Source organism: Scyliorhinus canicula, chromosome 10 (genome assembly GCF_902713615.1).
Source record: "Scyliorhinus canicula chromosome 10, sScyCan1.1, whole genome shotgun sequence".
Classification (NCBI taxonomy): Eukaryota; Metazoa; Chordata; class Chondrichthyes; order Carcharhiniformes; family Scyliorhinidae; genus Scyliorhinus; species Scyliorhinus canicula.
Genome location: NC_052155.1, coordinates 168,582,341 through 168,604,305, shown reverse-complemented (window position 1 = coordinate 168,604,305; position 21,965 = coordinate 168,582,341). Strand labels below are relative to the sequence as shown.

The window sequence follows — 21,965 nt, the reverse complement described above, 5'->3', positions numbered from 1 at the left end:
GCTCTGAGGCTGCAGTTGCTGCTGTAGCAGATGGGAGGTTTTGCTGAGGCCATCCTCACAGAAGCAGAGACATCTCACACACTGCTCCTCCGAGCTGTCTGGGCAGCTATGACCTCCCACTGAGAGCCCTCCTCTCCCTATTCCCTCTTTCTCTTCCAACAGCTTGTTGTGTTCTGTATTCCCACTGCCCATTCTCCCTGTTCTGCTGTAACCCAAGGGGAAAGTGTCTGAGAGCAAATGGTTTGTGTCGAATCCATGAAGCTAGGACCAAGCCTTTCAGCACACACCACGCCACTCCCTGGAGGCTAGCGCAACTTTAGAAATTGTCAAACACTTCTACAATCGCAGCCCAAACCAGTGAAAATCAATGAGCAGCTAACCTGGAAGTCCCTTTAAACAGTGCAGGTCGGAATTCTTTACTCTTTCCCATGGCTGAAGACAGATTCAGCTCTGAGTGTATATGAGTTGACATTAGCTGAAGTGCTGAGCTCCAAAATAACAGCTCTTGTGTCAAATCGTACCAAGATTTACCTACTTTGCATACTTCCTATGAACGGTCCCCAAACATGCATTGATGCTTTCACCAAAACCTGCCTGGTGTGGCTCACCACAAAAGTTTGCATGTGCACTGTGGATGCCATTTTTGGCGGCCAAACGATACTCATAATGCCAAAAAAGGATCTTTATTTTACAGACAAGAGCTGACAGAGCAGCATGGGTAGCTGGCAGGATAACAGAGAGAGAACAGGCTGTTAAGGATAATTTGGGTTTCTCAGACTGGAGAAAGTTTGGAAGGGGGGGACCACAGGGATCAGTGCTTGGTTCACCATTGTCCCTGATGTACGTAAGTGTTATATTGGTCCATGAAGCCAAAATGAGAATGTGCCTTTGAGCAGCCTGCTTTCCCAGGTTTGGTTTTGGAAAGGAAAAATCAGAGATTCCTCAACACCGTGGGTATCTTAGGAACCAGGGGCGAAATTTTCCAACCCCCAGCAGGGTCAGAGAATCGCCTGGGGCCGCCGAAAATCCCGCCCCCGCCGTGGCAGAGATTCTCCGCCACCCGGGAAGTGGCGGTGGCGGGAATCTCGCCACTCCGATCGGAGAGGCCCCTGAGGTGATTCTCCGGCCCGGATGGGCCGAAGTCCCGCCGCTGGGAGGCCTCTCCCGCCACCGAGGTTTGAACCACCTCTGGAACGGCGGGATCAGCGGCGCGAGTGGGCCCCAGGGTCTTGGGGGGGTGGCGATCGAACCCCGGGGGGTGCCCCCATGGTGGCCTGGCCCGCGATCGTGGACCCCCGCTCAGACTCCGGGCCAGTGCCCTGGGTGCACTATTTTCCTCTGCGGCCGTCACGGCCTCCGCCATGGCGGAAGCGGAAGAGAACCCCACATCGTGCATGCGCCGGCCCGCGAAAGCCTTTCGGCCAGCCCCGCTGCCGGGGGCGCCGGTTTTTTGCACCAGTCTTCTGGTGCCAACCGCTCCGGCGCGGGGCTGGCCCCCAAAGGTGGGGAGAATTCCCCACCTTTGGGGAGGCCCGACCCCTGAGTGGTTGGCGCCACTCCCCTACTCCGGGACCCTCCGTCACGCCGGGTAGGGGAGAATGCCGCCCCAGGTTTGGAGGAAGTCTGATTGATTGGTTGGCTGGCAATTGGTGGATTGGCCAGGGACTCTGTTCTGCCTGTCAGTGAATGGCTCCTGCGTGATGCTTCCTGGGAGAATTGGGCAGAAGTGTTTAGACCTGGGAAGTGAAAGGAATGCTCTCTCTCTTTCTCTCTCTCTTCCTTTCTCTCTCTCTCTCTCTCTCTTCTCTGCTGACTGGAGTGATAGATTTATTGTTCTGAAAGCAGTGAGTCTGCCGTATCCTTTGCTGTGAATTCGGAATGATGCTGAATCTGCAGGGAAGGCCGACAACCTAGCCAAAGAAAACCATCTCAAGCCTAGAAGGACGAAGTATCAAAACGAAGGCTGAATTTCAGAGAGACACTAACCAGAAATCATCCCAGTGTATCAAAGATCTTTATCCTCTTATTTTTATTAATACTTTCTTTCCTTTTACACTGCCCTTCCCCCTCTGTGTCGTTTGTCTCTGTGTGCGCGTGTAGAGAGTGGAGTAGTTAGGAAGGGGGGTGGGGGGTTAGGAAAGGAATCAGATAGTTGCATTTTCCATTTAATTGTAATACTATACATAATCAAAGGTTACTTGAAAAGGTGTCACTACGTTGTAAGACTTGTTTTGCAACATTTGAAGAATTGAGGGAGAAATAGGGCAGCACGGTAGCATTGTGGATAGCACAATGGCTTCACAGCTCCAGGGTCCCAGGTTCGATTCCGGCTTGGGTCACTGTCTGTGCGGAGTCTGCACATCCTCCCCGTGTGTGCGTGGGCTTCCTCCGGGTGCTCCGGTTTCCTCCCACAGTCCAAAGATGTGCAGGTTAGGTGGATCGGCCATGCTAAATTGCCCTTAGTGTCCAAAATTGCCCTTAGTGTTGGGTGGGGTTATTGGGATAGGGTGGAGGTGTTGAACTTGGGTAGGGTGCTCTTTCCAAGAGCCGGTGCAGACTCGATGGGCCGAAAGGCCTCCTTCTGCACTGTAAATTCTATAAATATGGGCCTGGATGCTCCCTTCTGAAGATTAAGTCCTCACGCCGGCGTGAAAACGGTGGTGTTTTACGCCAGGAATACTGGCGCAAAATGGCCACCGGTTCCCTGTTCCCGGAGGGGGCTAACAGCCAGACAGCGTAGAGCTCCCAGCTCTAGCTACCGATACGGCCTGGAGAGTTGCAGGGTCCATGCGCACGGCGGCTTCATGGCGGATGCCGCTCACAGACCTGGCCCACGAAATAGTCCATCTCGTCTGCCGGCTCGCGTGCCCTGGACCGCCCCACCACAGTGCCCCCAGCCCCAAATATGTCCATCCCTGCCTGCGGATCGGCCCTCCCCCGACTGTGATGGCGCTTGACTGAGTCCGCAGCCGCCACACTGAGTTCCCGACGGATGAGACCACACGCGACCACGCCCTCGGGAACTCGGCTGGTCGTGGACGGAGCATCACGGGGCGGGCCTCAGTCAATGTACGGAGGCCCCGGATACAGCGTGAGACAAGTGTTTACGCCGGACTTCCATGACAGCAAAACTGGCGCCATACCTGAACTGATTCAGTCGTTGAGGGACGAGCACCGGCGCCACATGGAGCACAGTCGATTCCAATGAGAAACGTTGCGGGATTCGCTGGGTCCGTGATTGACGCTGGGGAAGCTGACAAGCTGCAGCAGCATATACACACTTCACTACCCACGCACACTCCTCATCCCGGCCAACAAGATGGCACTGGTAGCACTGGAGTGCACCCATCCCGCTGATGGGTCAGCTGGGGCTAGAAGGCACCTGGTGGGGTGGCCTGTGGGTGGTCAGCGGTGTGCACAGCTTCATTGCTGCCTTGCAGGCTTTGTGGGCAACGGTGTTCCATGCCTATCCACCCGGACCCCCAGCCCACGTCCTGGCCACCTTGCCCCCCCCCCCCCCCCCCCCCCCCACACCCTCCCCGGTCCTGACTGAAGCCCCCCAGCAAATGTTGCCGTTTTTGGTCTCTTTCCGTGTCCTCTTTCTCTCCCTCAGTAGCCATGGTGCCTGTTTCACAATTTGTAACAGCTATAGTGAACCTCGCCGTCAGGAATGACCCCATTGGAGGCGGAGAATCGCGGAGGCCCTGGAGAATACCGGGTCAGGCCCAATGATGATATGCAGATGCCGTTTATTGTACGTGCGCTCTAGAACGCATTGACACCGCTGTTGAGGCACCGGAAAATTGCGATTTGGCGTGAAACTGGCGGCGGCCACGATTTCAGCGTTAAAGCCGATTCTCCGCCCAATTGCGTTTCGTGATTCCAGCATTGGCTGACGGTGAATCCCTTCCATGACGTTCCAAACGTCAGTGTGCAAATGCTTCCTGCGGCATTTTTCCAATAAACTTCTGTCGTCCGAGCCGACGCAGTGGTACACATCAGTTGGCTTCTTCTTGTTTACCCTCCGGTCCGTGGTTACCCTGTCAATCTGGCAGCAACAATCTAACCCAAAAATACAACAGTAGCACAGACCAAAAACAATGCTGACAGGAGCGAGACCCAGAGCTAGACCAAGTTAGAACTGTTCCCTCTGGTTTGGATCACAGTAAATAGAGATCTCTGCTGGTACTCAGTAGAAAGCCTGAAGGACGCATTATCCACTGCAATCAGGACGTACCTTACCCTTTACAGCCATTTACTAAGAAATAGTCGGAGCTGCCAAGGGCTTAGGACTCTGAAGTTCCTTTTGTTATTGTTATTTACACTGATAAAATTATTTGATTGTTGTTTACACTGATACCAGTTAAATCCCTTCCAGCATCGATGAATGTTGATATTAACATACATTAACACTGCAATGAAGTTACTGTGAAAATCCCCATAGCGCCACACTCCGGTGCCTGTTCGGGTACACTGAGGGAGAATTCAGAATGTCCAATTCACCTAACAAGCACGTCTTTTGGGACTTGTGGGATGAAACCGGAGAACCCGGAGGATACCCACGCAGGCACAGGGAGAACGTGCAGACTCCGCACTGACAGTGACCCAAGCAGGAATCGAACCTGGGTCCCTGGCGCTGTGAGGCAACAGCGCTACCCTCTCTGCTGCCGTGACGCTAGTTTCCATCTCAGGTGTTAATGATCCTTGTAAGTTTTCTATGAAAATAATGGCAATAACGTATATTAATACAGCGCCTTCCACATAATAAAACAGCCCAAGGTGCTTCACAGGAGCAGTATAAAACAAAATATGACACGGGGTCAAATGAGGAGTGCTGAATCTGAATAAAGGGAACTATGAAGATATGAGGCATGAGTTGGCCTTGATAGATTGGGGAGAGTTACTTAAAGGGATGACAGTGGATAAGCAATGGCAAACATTCAAGGAAGGCATGGGGGAACTACAGCAACTGTTCATTCCTGTCTGGCACAAAAGCAAAGGGGGCAAGAGGGCCAATCAAGGGCTTACAAAGGAATTTAGAAATAGTATCCGATCCAAGGAAGAAGCCCACAGATTGGCCAAGAAAAATAATAGGTCTGAGGATTGGGAGCAGTTTAGAATTTAGCAAAGAAGGACAAAGGGATTGATTAAAAAGGGGAAAGTACAGTACGAAAGGAAGCTTGCAGGGAACAGAAAGACTGACACTAAGAGTTTTGATAGATATGTGAAGAGAAAGAGAAATGTTGGCCTCCGACAGATAGAAACAGGGAAATGCATAATAAGGGACAAAGAAATGGCTGAGCAATTGAATACATACTTTGGTTCTGTGTTCACAAAAGACGACACAAATCAGATAACAGAAATGTTGGAGAAAGGTTTAGTGAGAGGGAAGAACTGAGAGAAATCAACATTAGTAGAGAAATGGTGCTGGGAAAACTGATGGGATTGAAGGCGGATAAATCCCTGAGAATCTGCTTCCCAGAGTGCTTAAGGAGGTGGCTCTGGAAATAGTGGATGCATTGGTGGTCATCTTCCAGGATTCTATAGACTCTGGAACTGTCCCTGCAGATTGGAGGGTAGCTCACGTCTTTTCAACATTCAAAAAGGGAGGTAGAGAGAAAGCAGGGAATTATAGACCAGTAAGCCTAACATCAGTAGTGGGGAAAATTCTTGAATCCATTATCAAGATCTTTATCGTGGAACATTTAGAAAGCAGTGGCAGGATCAGTTAGAGTCCGCATGGATTTATGAAGGGAAAATCATGCTTGACAAATCTGTTGGAATTCTTTGAAGATGTAACCAGGACAGTTCACAAGAGAGAGCCAGTTGATGTGGTATATTTGGACTTTCAGAAGGCAGTTGACAAAGTTCCGCATAAGAGATTATTGTGCAAAATTAAAGCACATGGGCTTGGGGGAAATGTATTGAGGTGGATAGAAGTTGGCAAAGAGTAGGGATTAATGGGTCCTTTTCAAATTGACAGGCGTAACTAGGGGGTACCACAGGGATCGGTGCTGGGACCCCAGCTATTCACAATATATATTAATGATTTGGATGAGGGGACAAAATGTAACATCTCAAAGTTTGCAGGCGATACAAAGTTGGGTGGGAGGGTGATTTGTGACGAAGATGCAGGGATCCGGAGCATGATCTGGACAGGTTGGGCGAGTGGGCAAATCAATGGCAGGTGCAGTATAATTTGGGTAAGTGTGAGGTTATTCACTTTGGAAGCAAAAACAGGAAGGCAGATTACTACCTGAATGGTTGTAAATTGGGAGAGGAGAGTGTGTAGCAGGACCTGGGTATCCTTGTGCATCAGTCGCTGAAGGTAAGCATGCAGGTGCATTTGGTTGTAAAGAAGGCTAATGGTATTTTGGTCTTCATTGTGAGAGGTTTTGAGTGTTGAAGCAGGGATGTGTTGCTGCAATTATACAGAGGTTTGGTGAGGCCACACCTGGAGTATTGTGCATCTTTTTGGTCTCATTCTCTGAGGAAGGATGTTCTTGCTCTCGAGGGAGTGCAGCGAAGGTTTACCAGACTGATTCCAGGGATGGCGGGGCTGTCATATGAGGAGAGATTGACTAGGTTGGGATTGTCCTCGCTGGAGTTCAGAAGAATGAAGGGGGATCTCATAGAGACTTATAAAAGTCTAACAGGGCTAGACAGGGTATATGCAGGGAAGATGTTGCCGATGATGGGTGTGTCCAGAACCAGCAGTCACAGCCTGAGGATTCAGGGTAAACCATTTCGGACAGAGATAAGGGGACATTTCTTCACCCAAAGAGTGGTGAGCCTGTAGAATTCATTACCACAGGAAATAGTTGATGCTAAAACATTGAATATATTTAAGAGGCGGCTAGATACAGCACTTGGGGAGAATGGGATCAAAGGTTATGGGGAGAATGGGATCAAAGGCTATGGGGAGAAAGCAGGATTAGGCTATCGAGTTGGATGATAAGCTATGATCGTGATGAATGGCGGAGCAGGCTCGAAGGGCCAAAAGGCCTCCTCCTGCTCCTATCTTCTATGCATCTAAGGGAGATAGCTGGGAGTTGGGAGCACTGCAGTGCCCACTATGAAATTGCCCAGCAGTAGAACTGGACACAGCAGGTGTCAAATAATTGAAGGCCCTTATTCGGGCAATTTTTCCTGGAGTCACTCCCCCAGCTTCGTGGAGATGGCCTCCCTGCAGTCACCGTAGGGGCCATCGGAGGCAGAGGTTTCAAGCCCCTCAGACAGGGAAAGCCACTCCCACAGCCCTGTTGGGCCATCCAGAGGGGCCCAACTGCCTACTTTATCCCGCTAATTTTAAATATTCACCTACCTCTCTGAGGCTGCTAAAAATGGAGAATGTTCTAAATTCCCAAGCTGTTCCAGCAGTGCCCGCCGCTCCTGGCAAAGAAACATGTACAGTGAGGGACTCCCTAGAGAGCCAACTGTCCAGGAGCCATCTTGCAGTCAGTTCTATGCTTTTCTCAAAAGACAGATCTAGTGAATCTGGAACTAGGGATCACTGATAAGACAGAGATGATGAGAATATTTTGCTCTCAGAGGGTCACGAGTCTCTGGAACTCCCTTCTTCAAAAGAGAGTGGAATAATAATAATAATAGTCACAAGTAGGCTTCAATGAAGTTATTGTGAAAAACCTCTAGTCGCCACTTTCCAGCGCCTGTTCGGGGAGGCCAGTGCGGGAATTGAACCTGCGCTGCTGGCCTTAGTTCTGCAATACAAGCCAGCTGTTTAGCCAACTATGCTAAACCAGCCCCAGGGTTTTTTTTCAGAATCTTTGAATATTTTTAAGGCAGAACTAGATAGATTCTTAATCAACAAGGTGGTGATAAGTTAGCGGGGGTAGGCAGCAATGTGGTGTTGAGGAGGTTGAATGGCGTGGCAGGCTCAAAGGGCCCAGTTGCCTCCTCCTGCTCCTAATTTGTGCGTTCGTGTGAGATCCATTATTATTCCTATTAAAATCTCTTTGGCAATAAAATCCAGTTTCCTTCCATCTGTGATCATTCACTTCTTTTCCTCAGTGACAGAAAACTGGTGACTGTTTCGAAATAAAATTTGAAAAATGTGGCGTAAGTGCTTCTTTTGTGTATTTTAATTTCTGGCCTAGCTCCTGCATTCCTTTGTTCATTGTTGCATCAGCATAATTGGTTTATGCCAGATCCTTTGAGGGTATGTAGATAAAGCAAGTTTTGCTTTGTCACAATTGATGAGTCCGTTGTGACTGAGTTTTGACAGGAGACTGAGTGGGAGAATTCCTTGTGAAATTTATGAGGTGACGTCTTTAAGTCGACTGTACATGCAGCATATCCACTGCAGTTAGTTTCTGGGAAGAAAATTGGGGAAAACATAAAAGTGTACAGTACTTGTTGGCAAGGTGAATGTTAATGACTCCTAATAGTTACCCAAATCACAATGGCATCACGTGTTTTAAAAGTCGGTGATACTTTGTAACTAGATATTTGCCTAGCAGAGCATTAAATACTATTTCAGAGTTGTCTTCTTTTGCACAAAAATACAATATGCAAAAAATACATTGGATTGTTTGTCATGTCTGTCCATTGATGGGCAGTTCAGTTGGTATTTTAATTTTGGCAGTATTTTATTTATTGCAATCAACGTTATTGCAGCAATAACAATTTAGGATGCAGCTTTTTTATGGTCACAAGAAGGCAGATGTCTTTGTTGTTGGATAATTAATCGTCCAATTTAAGATCATATTTCGTTCCATTGTCTTCATTCCTTAATCTCCTCATTAGATGGTCTCTTCAGTAAACAGTGGTAATAGAACCCTATCGCCCTTTCTGGCAGCGTATTCCAGGTCATAAAATCATTTCTCCTCACTTTCCCCTGAAGAGTCCTCATTCAGACACCATGACTTTTGCTTTGTAGTCTTGAGTATATTAACAGCTAGTCTTTATTATGTTTGGAAAACAAAGGTAGTTTTAAGGGATTTATGTTTGTACTGGGAAACATTAGAAATAAGAATCACAGAATCACAGAAAAACACTGCAGTCTGCACTACCACATGAAAGGCACCGGATCTGCCAATCGTAATCCCATTTGCCAGCACTGGTCATCCATGGTTCTCTGGGCTTGTTACATCTTCCTATTACCCTAGAGGGAACATATTGGGCCTGTACCCTCCCATTTTCTCTTTGAACACCCCCAACTGCTCTTCTATAGATCTCACCACTAGTAACTTGTTCCAATCTATCTTGGCCAGACCTTGCCTTATTTTACTAAAGTCTGCTTTCCCCCAGTCCAAGACCTTTTACTGCAATTTGTCTATTTCCTTGTCCATAACAAACTTAAATTGCACCATGTTGTGGTCGCTATCACTAAAATACTCCCCCACCATCACATTAACCACCTGTTCGGCTTCATTCCTGCGAATTAGGTCCGGCATTGCATCATCCCTTGTTGGACCCTCCATGTGTTGAGCTAAAAAGTTCTCTTGTATACATTTTACAAACTCTGATCCATCTAAACCCTTAACACAATGACTATCCCTGTTAATGTTGGGACAGTTGAAATTACCCACTATAACTACCCTATTATTATTTTTACACACTTCTGCAAATTGCGCACATATTTGCTCCTCAATTTCACGCTGATTATCTGGGGGTCTGTAATAAACACCTAGCAATGTGGCTGTCCCTTTTTTATTCCTAAGCTCCACCCACAAAGCTTCATTTAATGCCTCCCCCAAGATATCATCTCTCCTTAGTGCAGTAATTGACTCCTTAACTAGTAATGCAATGCCTACCCCACTTTTGCCCCCTCCTTTGTCCCTCCTGAAGATTGTATCCCGGGATGTTAAGCTGCCAATCCTAACCCTCCCTCAACCACATCTCCATGATGGTTACTGCTGTATATCATAATTCCACGTGTCAAACCTCGCTCTTAACTTATCCATTTTACTGTAATACTCTGGCATTAAAGTAGAGGCCATTCAGCCTTGCCTTACTCTTGAAACTCCTGAAACTTACTACCGTTGTATTCCTGCTGACCTGATTGCTTTTCTATGTTATACTGTGTCCCTATTCTGCTTATAAATTAAATTACATGGTCAAGATAGCTTATTATGACTGTGAAGATTAGTATTTCTCTCGATGCGAAGATTGTCGGCTGGTTTCTCCGTTCCTGGGATGTTGACACAGGGACAGTATTTATGGACTTCCTTGACAGAAAAACTGGCGCCATACCTGGACTGATTCAGTGACTGTTAAGGTGGAACACAAATGATTCCAGTGAGAAACGGTGCCACATTTGCTGGATTTGCGAGTAACACTCAGGAGGCTGACAAGCTGCAGCCTCATACACACACTTCACTCCCCACATACACCATCCCAGCCAACAAGATAGCACTGTTTGTGCTGGTTGGTCGGCTGGGGCAAGAGGGCACCTGTTGGGGGTGGCCAGGGACACAAACCCATACAACCCATGGCCCTAAGTTCCCAGTGGGCAGTCAGCAACTGCATGGCTGCCTTGCCGGCTGTGGTAATGGTGATCATCCCGTGCAGTTATAACATCAACTGGGATCGTAACAATTAACAACACATAACTATATACATATATATAGTCGGGGGTACAGGAATAGAGCTGACTTCATCTAGCTTCTTACATACCTCTATCCGTCTCTAGATTGAACCTGGCCCTGTGTCATGTGCATTCTTACCTCACTGGACGGTAATGTCCCATATTAACCCCGTATGTACCAGGCCCCACTACTACAACTCCAGCCCTTTGGCCAATTGCCTTAAAACTGTGACCTCTGATTATTGGCCCACCCGCCAGAGGAAACAGTCTTACTCTGATCTACATTATCAAAATGACAATAACTTTGAACAACTCTGTTTACTCTCTCCTCACCTTTCCCTGCTCCAAGGGGAACAATCCCAGCCTCCCTCGTCTCTCCGCTGAAGACTCTCATCCATGGTACCTTTCTTTCAATCGCCCCTGTACCATTCCCAAGGCATCAACACCTTTTCTAAAGTCTGATGGCCACAGTTAGTCTCAACCCGCCAGCTGAGGCTTAGCCTGGCATTTTATAAAAGTTTAGCTTTGTTTCAATGTCTCTACACGCTATTATTTACAAAACCAAGGATACTTCCCATATGCTTTATTGACAGTCTGGTCATCTTATTATGTCTCCTTCCAAAATCTGTGGAAACACCCCCTCAAGGTCTCTGCTCCTTTATCAGCTTTAGAATTGCACATTTTGGTTTATATTACCTTCCCTCATCATTCTTTACAAGATGCTTCTCCCAGTGATAATAATAATAATCTTTATTAGTGTCACAATTAGGCTTACACTAACACTGCAATGAGGTTACTGCGAAATGCACCTTGTCGCCACACTCCAGTGCCTGTTCGGGTACAAGGAGGGAGAATCCAGAATGTCTAATTCACCTACCAGAACGTCTTAGGAGACATTGTGGGAGGAAACCGGAGTACCCGGAGGAAACCCACGCAGACACAGGGAGAACGTGAAGACAGTGACCAAGCCGGGCCCTGGCGCTGTGAAGCAACAGTGCTAGGAACTGTGCTACCATGCCACTTCACCCCTCGCCCCTTCCTTTTCCCCTTCCCCTCTCATCACCCACCACATCTCTAATTCCTTTCTACTCCCTCAAACCCACCGCACCATTTCCTAATATCCAACCACCACCCAAATGCCCCCCCCCCCCACCCCCCTCCACCACCTTATTGGACAGCAATATCAGTAGGTGACCGAATAGAGAGGTGAATGGTAACTTTGATGTGTGGTGGGTTATTCAGGCGTTATTATATTTTCTCATACTTTTTAGGAGTTTCATAATGTCCTTGACAGGTTTTCTCATTTAAACTTCCAGCTGCGTGACAAAAATAACTTGGTTAATTAAAAGCATTTTTATTTTCTCAATTTTTGTTTGTATTGTGATTTCCATCTGATGGAATAGGTAAGAAGCAGTAAATAGTTCAGTGGCCAAGTTTTAAAAAAATTAATTCATTAAAACTTTTCGTCGAAACAGTTCAAAATGGTTGGTGTGTTCCGTTGGCAGGCACTGTCACGCGCCCACCACCACCCCCCCCCCTCCCCCACCCCAAAAAAAAAAAGAATGAGCTTAGAGTTGGAATGCCAGTTAATTGTCTCATCATCATTTGGTGAGTACCTCGCCTCTGGCCAGTGTCAAGTCAAGTCTGACAGCTTGAAGTTAATCCGAATCCAATCAACTTCGGCAGCTTGCTGGTTAGAGGAAACCTGAGTGTTCGTGCTAATCAGGGCTGCAAATTGAACTTTGCTGTTCCAAGCTGTGCTGTGATCGCCCATGCACGATTACACTATGGTGCGGCCACTGCAAAACTTACATTCCTTTCTTACCTTGTGATATTTGTTTTCACATTGTGATCTCCTTTCAATATAGATCTCGCGGCGTTATTGTACTTTTACCCAGTGCCAAATGTAAAAAAAAAATCACAAGATTTCAATCTCAATTAAAAAGCTGTATTTTGCAAAAGTAGGAAAGTTGAATGTTTTACGTAACTGGGTAGGGGAAAAATCAATGTGTGCGCAGGAAACCATCTGCGATTACTTTGGGGAATTGTATGATAAATGTTCAGAACATTCTCCTCCAAAGCGTAATTAATTGAGGCAAACTCTGGTCACTGTATTAACAAGCATGTTGTCATTATTTCTGCGACTCAGTTGACTCTCCTCCGTGATGTTCATCAGAATGAGCTTGGGAGGATCTCGGAAGATCTGGAAGATGAAGTTGGTGCTCGGTCGAACATGGACAGAAAATTGGCCGACCTACGCACTGAGGTAATGCTACAGATTTGTCTTCATGCCTTGTCTGGTTCCTTGGGATAGGGGCTGGTGACAAAACACATTTTCTACATCAGCATGTGATATCCATCTGCAAATAAGCCTTACTTTCTCTTGCCACAATTGTGTTAACTTTTCCCAAACATAAATTCCTCTCTCCCCATTATGAAAACTTTATATAAATTTGTCACGCTGAAATCATAAACTCCCAATAGCGGTGGGACTGTAGTGGGTCAGTTTGGCCCATCATCCTAGATCCTCAACCTGTCTGACCACCGGGTTGTGGTTTTCTTTGTGTTTCTTATACCCAGGATAGATGTCGTAATGTTCACAAAAACCACAAAAGCTAACATTTATTACCCTACTTAATATTCAGCTCAACCACTTATTCCTATAGCAAGCAATAATCTAGTAAACTACAATCTACACTATACCAATACTTGTCTCATGCGCTCTGTCCTAAATGGTACTGTGCTCTCTCCTACACTCCCTCCCACTCTCTCCTACTCTCTCTCAGAAGCCTGAGAGTCAGTCATTTTTATAGGTCTGTTCCCAGCTCCATCTAGTGGTTAGTTATGATATTACATTAACCATTTATTTCCTAGACATTCTACATAATGTCACAAGGTTAACCCATTGCTTTCATGGTTCCTGCTTCCTTTCTTCTTTCAACAAAAAGAGTAAAAGGCGAATTTAGGTGTGTTACTTCGATACGAGACAGACTGCCATCTTTCTGATACTTGCCGAACACTTATTTATGACTATTGCATTGACATATGAGACAGAGCAGGTATGTTACTCCTGAGCATGGTGTTATGACCTCTCCCGCTCTCTCTCTCTCTCGATCGAGAGTCTATGTGCAGAGGTGTGGGAAAAGGGCAGGGGAATAGCACTTAGCCATGAGGCTCGTTTGGAGAGTCGGTGTAGATACAATGGCCTCCTTATGCGTTGTAACAGTTCTGTGATTCTGTGGACACAAAACTGACTGATGTCGATGATGCATGATCATCTAAATTATACATTAGCATATGCGTTTGGGTGGGTCACGGACAGGTGTCGGGAGGGTTGCGTGGCCACGCGGTGTGGTGTTCCCGATCGTGGGAAGTGATGCTGGCTTCTAAAAAAGGACACAAGCAGGTCAGGACCTCACAAATCTCTGCTGGGCTGTAAAATCTTGGCCTATGCCTTTAACTATTTACACCGCACTTTTATAACTCCTGTTTACAAGTACAGAAACTACTCAATCCAAATCCTACTCTTCCGCCTTTCTAAGTCAAAGTTGTGAAAGATTCCGTCCCCTACAGTATTATTGGCTCTTGGGGAAGACATCTTGGAGACTAGCGGGGTTCCTTCTTTGTCTTCCTGGACATCACCATCAGCAGAATGGGGCCGCCATTTTGCGGCATTCCTGGGAAGACGGATGTCAATTTCAGGACGACTGAGCCACAAGGAGAACAAGGACTTTTCAGTGAAAGACTGATCCAGGAAAGAAGACTCAAGGGCATCAACGTTTGGACTCTCTGGGACGAGACAAGAAGAAATCAAGGACCCTCGAAGCACACAGGGAAAGACTTTCAGAAGAGGAACGATCTTCAATGCCAGGGAAGACCCTCACAGATGTATCATTCATCACTGCATTGAAGACTGAAAAGGTATTGAGGATCGAAAATTCCAATGAATCTGGGCAAAGAGGAGAAATTGGCAAAATTCCTGACCACCTTTCAGGAAAAGAAAAGAGGATTTCCTGATGGCATTTCGGGAGGACCGCCTACCTTCTGTGGGCAGTGGTAAGAGAGCCACACTTCTCTCTGTGTGCAGCTGTTCCTCTCTGAGCAAAGGAAGCAAATGCTGAGGATACAGAGACAAAACAGTCCAGTGTTCTGCAATGGGATGAATTTCGATGACAAAATAAAGACAGATTTCCTGCAGATGAATAATTCGGTGATAAGATTACTGTACAGGATGTTGCAGCTTTGGAAGTGCTAAAGGTACTTTCCCAATTTCTGTGCTGTCCTCCTGCTCTGGGGGGGGGGGGGGGGGGGGGGGGGGGGGGGAAGAGGGCTTTCAGCTGGGACTGTCACTTAACTTTCACCCTGGAAAGGTTCCAGTTCTTTAACTGTGTGATCCTTAGGTAATTTTTTTTTTTTTTTTTTTAAATTTTTTTATAAATTTAGTGTACCCAATCATTTTTCCAATTAAGGGGCAATTTAGAGTGGCCAATCCACCTAGCTTGCACATTTTTGGGTTGTGGGGGCGAAACCCACGCAAACACGGGGAGAATGTGCAAACTCCACACGGACAGTGACCCAGAGCCGGGATCGAACCTGGGACCTCAGCGCCGTGAGGCCGCAGTGCTAACCCACTGCGCCACCGTGCTGCCCTATCCTTAGGTAATTTAATCTATTGCTACGTAATGCATAAGTACGTCCAGTGGAACAAATATCTGAATGCTGCCCAGCTGCTAGACACACAGCTGACTGCTCAGGAAAAGGCAGCCGAGATTAATCTAGTGCGACTATTAATTGGAAAGACGGCCCAACCTCGAGGACCTCAGCCTTCAATTGGTCAATCAATGCTGCAATGGCTTCTTCCTCATCATATTCTTCTGGAAATTCAGGTTGTAATGAACTCCAATTGGCTTTATTGGTTGGCCAATTGGAGTATGAGCTCCCTCAATGATAGCTCATTGAGGGGGCCCATATAAGCACCTGTGTAGGCTTTGTGAGCCAGTCTTAAGTTGACTGGACTGCTAGCAGCACTGTTTGTAGCTGCTCCTGTAATATCGTTATTGTAAATAAATATTGGTGTGGTGACGGAACTCCTGCCTCCCGTGGATTACTACACAGGTCCAGAAGGTTTCCATGCGGATGGTCACTGTCTACTGCAGTGTCTTCTGTTTCTGCAATCTCAGTCCTAACTTACTAAAGAATTGAAGGATTCGTAACTTCAATCTCTGTCCGTAGTGCAAGAAATAAGTGATTGAATAAACTTCCTCAGCTCCTGAAGGCTGACGTTTTACTGGTTCCTTAAAAAAGTTTGAAGATTGTTACATGAACAACATTGAGTTGTTCAAATGCTGGGTTTGCATCTTCCTTTTTCCAGAACTCCCAGAAGTATGCCAACATCACCACTCAATAAGCATGTGCATTGATTGTGGACAACAATCAGCAGTGGAGAGAATCAACAATCTGTCTTCCCTTGTATCGAAGAGCAGCAATAATCCTACCTTTAATTGGAAGGCCTGGACCTTGTAATTTGATATCCGCTGGGTGAGGGGGTATTGACTGAAGCCAGTCGAGATCATCTGCTCGTATCACCAGCTTCAGCATTAATTGTAAAGATGGTATCAAAGCCTTTAACTTGCACTGCAACTAACCAATAGTCTCAACAAAGATTATTAACTTCTCTTTGGAATGCTGCCATTTTGGCCGATTTCCCCGTTCCGGAGTCTAAGTTCTCCTGCCAGCAGAGAGTTGGGACGTGTTCCCGCTGCCGTGAGGACCCATCCTAGATGTGCCATTGGAAATATTTCCCTGTAAATCGGGCTTTCTGTGCCACTCCATGGCACGTCGGGATCCGCGCTACAACTGAGAGCGGCGGGACATAACCTCTTGGACAGATCCCTTACCTCTCAGATCAGAGCACCAACTTAAATTGTGCTCCAATCTCCATTGGCTGCTGCAGCCGCCCCCACCCCTCCCATCCCCCCTTCCCACCATAGGACTCGCCGTAGGACTCCTAGCCTTCGACCTGCCCTGGTTGCCACAGTATTAATATGGCTAGTCCAGTTCAGTTTCTGATCAATGGTAACTCCCAGGATGTTTATTCTTTATTATTAGCGATGTGTATTCACGAGATGATGAGTGACTGTGTGAATGGTATAGGTTTGCATGTTCGGTTTACGTGATACGTTTTGGAGGGCTAAGAGAGTTACAACAGTAACTGAATAGCCAGACACAAGAAATTACAGATTCTTATAACTGAGGAGACGTCTTGGGCGGGATTCCCTGTTGGCCTTTGCAGAAATGTGATTGAGTAGAGAGTCGGTCCAGACGTCAAATCTGGAGCGGGTGCCGATTTAGTGCCGAATGGCAATTCTCCGTCACCTCGACAGCGGCGCCAATGCGTTCCGGAATGCGCGTTCAGTAGACACCGTTTGCATATCATTAGCGGGCCTGACCCGGTGTTCCCGGGCCTTCGCGATTCACCGTCTCCGATGGGCTGAGTTCCCGACGGCACGGTTCACTTGTGCTTAGAAAAATCATGAAACCGATATCGTGGCTGATGAGGGAGAGAGAGGAGGAAGGACACAGAGAGGTGCGACCATGGGCTGCTGGGCCGGACACTGGCCGGGCTAGCTGGGGGGGGGGGGGGGGGGGGGTGACGGGACATAAGGGCCGATTGACCGGGTGCCCCCTCCCCCCCCCCCCCCCCACGGGACTGGGGCGGTGTCCAGTCACGGACCTCAATTGCCACAGCCTGCAAAGCAGCCACCCTGCTGCACATCCCACTGACCATCCACCTTAGCCCCTGGTTCTGCAGAGTGACACCAACCCCTCCCACCCCCCAACTCCCGCACCCCACCATCCTAACCCGAATGCCACCCGCTGAAGGGGCATCAGGTGGCCCGCCCAGGGCAATGCCCACTGTGGCCTCTATAGACCAGTAGACTATTCTAACACTGCTAGAGAAACATGCATACTCACGCTGCATTCTGAAGTGTTTCAATAAGAGGAAAATCACTTTGTAAAAAAAACCCACAGGCATCTAACCCAATTTTATCATTTAATATTTCGCACTTTTAAGTACTCCCCTCACTTTCTATTACAAGTAACCTATCCTGCTAACCTATTCACCTAAACAGAACCTATTCCTTCCATTACATTGAAATCACAATCGTGTCGCTTCAAGGTATATGCCTCTCCATTTTAAAAAAAAGGCCCAGTTCCCTGAGCCTATCCTGAGAACTAGGACTGAGAATTATTCTGGTATCTGTCCAGAGTTGTTGCAGTTTTGTCCCTGAGTCACAAGGTTGTGAGTTTAAGCCCTACTACAGAGGCATGAGCATGAAATCTAGGCTGAAACTTCAGCACAATACTGAAAGAATGCCGTACTGCCATTACAACATGTTAAACTGAGGTCCCATCTTCTCTGACAGATGGACTTAAAACATGTAGATTGAAGAGAAACAAGCAAGCTGACCCCAGTGTTCATACATACCCCCCAACCAACATCAAGAGTAGAAAATGTGGCCATTTCCTTATTGTTGTGCATGACCTTGCTGATCATAGACTTAGGATAAGAGGTAGCAAATTTTAACAGAGTTGAGGAGAAACTACTTCTCCCAAAGGGTTGTGAATCTGTGGCATTTGCTACCCCAGAGTGTGGCGGATGTTGGGACAATGAGTAAATTTAAGGAGGGGGTAGACAGATTTTTAATTGGTAATGGGTTGAACGGCTGTGGAGAAGGACAGTGGCTCAAGGCCAGGATGAGATCAGCCATGATCGAATGGCGGAGTAGAATCGATGGGCCAAATGGCCAAATCTGCTCCTATATCTTATGAATTTATGAACCTGTGAGATTGTTGTGGCGTAACCCAGATTACACCAACATAATTTAAAAGTACTTCACTGATTGTGAATGCTTTGGGATGCGAAAGAGGCTATGAAAATACAAGGTCTTGTTTTCCCTTCCCCAAGGCCTTGATGCTCTCCAGCATGTTCAGGCACCCAAAATGGCACAATATTCTCAAAGGAGACATTCAATATGAATATGTTGGAGAATGTAAATATTTGTTCCTAGTTTTATATTTAACTGTTCTCGCTATATATCCTATTATTCTATTCACTTTCCCTATGACTCGTACTGTGTTCATGGATCTCCAAAGTATTGTGAATGACTTTGCCCCAATTCCTATCATATTCTGTGCCTTTAGATATTACCTTTAAGAATAGATGTGTGAAGAGAAAAACACTGGTGAACACAAATGTAGGTCCCTTACAGTTAGATTCAGGTGAATTCTTAATGGGCAACAAAGAGATGGCAGATACTTTGGATCTGTCTTCACTGAGGAGGACACAAATAGTCTTCCGCAAATACTCGGGGACAGCGGGTCTAGTGTGAAAGAAGAAATGAAGGAAATCCTCATTAGTCATTGGGGAAATTGATGGGATTCAAACCCGAAAAGTCCCCAGGCCTGATGCTCTGCATCCCTGTGAACAAAATTATAGCTCATGGTATTGGGGGTAACGTATTGACATGGATAGAGAACTGGTTGGCAGACAGGAAACAGAGAGTGGGAATAACTGGGTCCTTTTCAGAGTGGCAGGCAGTGACTCGTGGGGTACCGCAGGGTTCAGTGCTGCGACACCAGCTGTTCACAATACACATTAATGATTTGGATGAAGGAATTGCATGCGCTGGGTTGGATTCTCCGACACCCAGCCTGGTCGGAGAATCGCCGGGGAGTGGCGTGAATCCCGCCCCGCCGCTCTCGTTGCCGGCTGCCGAATTCTCCGGCGTCGGTTTTCGGGCAGGGACGGGGATCACACTGCGCCGGTCGGGGGGCCGTTGGCAGTTGCCTCCCTGGCAATTCTTTGGGCCCCGATGGGCCGAACGCCGCCCGTTTTTGACCAGTCCCGCCGGCGTGAAATGGACATGGTTCATCCCGGCGGGACCTGGCTTGGAGGGCGGTTAGTGGAGTCCTCGGGGGTGCGCGGGGAGATTCAGCAACTTCCGGGTGGCCTGATGCTGGAGTGGTTCGCGTCGCTCTTGGTGCCGGCATGAGGCCGTCCCGCCAATTGGGGGAGAATCCCGGCCCATATTTCCAAATCTACAGATGACACTAAGCTGGGTGGCAGTATGTGCTGTGAGGAAGATGCAAAGAGGCTGCAGGGTGACTTGGACAGGCTGGCTGAGTGGGCAAGTACTTGGCAAATGCAATATAATGTGGGTAACTGTGAGGTTATCCACTTTGGTGGCAAAAATAGGAAGGCAGATTATTATTTGAATGGTAGCCATGATGTGGAGATGCCGGCGTTGGACTGGGGTGGGCACAGTAAGAAGTCTTACAACACCAGGTTAAAGTCCAACATGTTTGTTTCAAACACTAGCTTTCGGAGCACTGCTCCTTCCTCAGGGGGCTAGGCCGGCGCCGGCGGGGTTGGCGCCATGCCAACCAGTGCCAAAGGGCTGCCATGGGCTGGTGCGAGTTGGTGCATGCACAGAACCGCCGCCGTGTTTCCTGCGCATACGCAGGGGTTTCTTCTCCGCGCCGGCCATGGCGGAGCCTTACAGAGGCCGGCACAGAGGGAAAGAGTGCCTCCACGGCACAGGCCCGCCCTCAGATCAGTGGGCCCCGATCGCGGGCCAAGCCACCGTGGCCCCCCCCACCGGGGCCGGATCCCTCCCCCGGAGGACTCCGCTAGCCACCCTCCATTCACCTGAGGAAGGAACAGTGCTCCGAAAGCTAGTGTTTGAAACAAACATGTTGGACTTTAACCTGGTGTTGTGAGACTTCTATCTGAATGTTGGCCGTTTAGGAGACTGGGAAGTGCAACAAGACCTGGGTGTGATGGTGGAACAGTCGCTGAAGGTTGGCATGCAGGTACAGCAGGCAGTGAGGAAAGCTAATGGCATACTGGCCTTCATAGTGAGACGATTTGAGCATAGGAGGAGGGATGTCTTGCTGCAGTTATACAGGGCCTTGAGTATTGTGTGCAGTTTGAGCAAGAACATTGTTGCTATTAAGGGTGCCTGGGATGGCAGGACTGACATATGAAGAAAGACTGGATCGACTGGGCTTGTACTCACTGCAGTTTAGAAGCACATAAAATCCTGATGGGACGAGGCAGGCTAGATACGGCAAGAATGTTCCTGATGTTGGCACGTCCAGAACTTGGGGTCGCTGCCTAAGAATAAGGGGTAAACCATTCAGGACTGAGATGAGGAAGAACCTTTTCTCTCAGAGAGTTGTGAACTTAGAACATAGAACATAGAACAGAACAGCACAGAACAGGCCCTTCGGCCCTCGATGTTATGCCGAGCAATGATCACCCTACCCAAACCCACGTATCCACCCTATACCCGTAACCCAACAACCCCCCCCTTAACCTTTAGTTAACTTGTGGAATTCTCCACCACAGAAAGCTGTTGGGGCCAGTTTATTGGATAAGAGGGAGCAGGACGTGACCTTTGCGGCTAAAGGGATCAAGGGGTATGGATAGAAAGCGGGAGTGGGATACTTAATTTGCATGATCAGCTATGATCATACTGAATGGTGATTCAGACTCGAGGGGCTGAATGGCCTACTCCTGCACCCATTTTCTATGATACTATGGTAACCCTGGTCTAAACTACCAAGCCTGCTACATTTACCACACGTCATGTCTCAATTACTTATACACTGTATTCCGAAAAATTATTTCCTGAAATGAATCTATCTAATTTGCATTGAATGAATCAACCCTGCCTGCTTCCACAATCTCCCTCGGGAGCTTATCGCATTGATTTACCATTTGCTCACAACAGCCTATTTATTTGATCTAATATCCCAACTCCCCCATACAACTTTGCGTCATAAGAATACTTAATTGTTCACCTGACTCTTTTATCTAAATATTGACAAATGCGGTGAAAGGCAAAGGCTCTAATGTGGATCCCTAAGGGATTCCAGTGGCAATCAGAAGCCGTGCAGAGCTGTTACTACTGATTGCTATGTTCTGTCTATTCGAATGCTACACAGCTTAAAGTGTTCCTGCCAATCCTTCAGGATGCAATCTTTCCTTATGCAAAAGTTCCTGTCTAACATCTTAGGGAGGCGCGGTGGCACAGTGGTTAGCACCAGGGACCCGGGTTCGATTCCGACCGTAGATGACTGTGTGGAGTTTGCACTTTCTCCCCGTGGCTGTTTGGGTTTCCTCTGGATATTCCGGTTTCCTTCCACATTCCAAAGATGTGCAGTGCGTTGGCCCTGCTAAATTGACCATTCGCGTCCAAAGGTTACGGGGATAGGTTGGGGAGTGGCCTAGGTTAGTGTGCTCTTTCAGAGGGTGGGCGCACACTCGATGGGCCAAACGGCCTCCTTCAGCACTATAGGGATTCTACGATCTTAAAATAGGCTCTTGTGACAAATCAAGATGAACACT

The 21,965-nt window shown here is 47.6% G+C and overlaps 1 protein-coding gene and 1 long non-coding RNA gene across 3 annotated transcripts in view; one reads left to right on the top strand and one right to left on the bottom strand.

Moving 5' to 3' along the window:
* Positions 1–21,965, top strand: part of LOC119972756 (coiled-coil domain-containing protein 102A-like) — a 568,320-nt gene that overhangs the window by 204,780 nt on the left and 341,575 nt on the right. For both annotated transcript variants that reach the window (XM_038810080.1, XM_038810081.1), the window contains exon 5: positions 12,699–12,815. In XM_038810080.1, the coding sequence (XP_038666008.1) occupies positions 12,699–12,815 (117 nt within the window). The remainder of the gene's footprint in view (positions 1–12,698; positions 12,816–21,965) is intronic.
* Positions 12,664–21,965, bottom strand: part of LOC119972757 — a 90,170-nt gene continuing 80,868 nt past the window's right edge. Inside the window, exon 3 of the long non-coding RNA XR_005462148.1 lies at positions 12,664–12,866. This is a non-coding gene — a long non-coding RNA (uncharacterized LOC119972757). The remainder of the gene's footprint in view (positions 12,867–21,965) is intronic.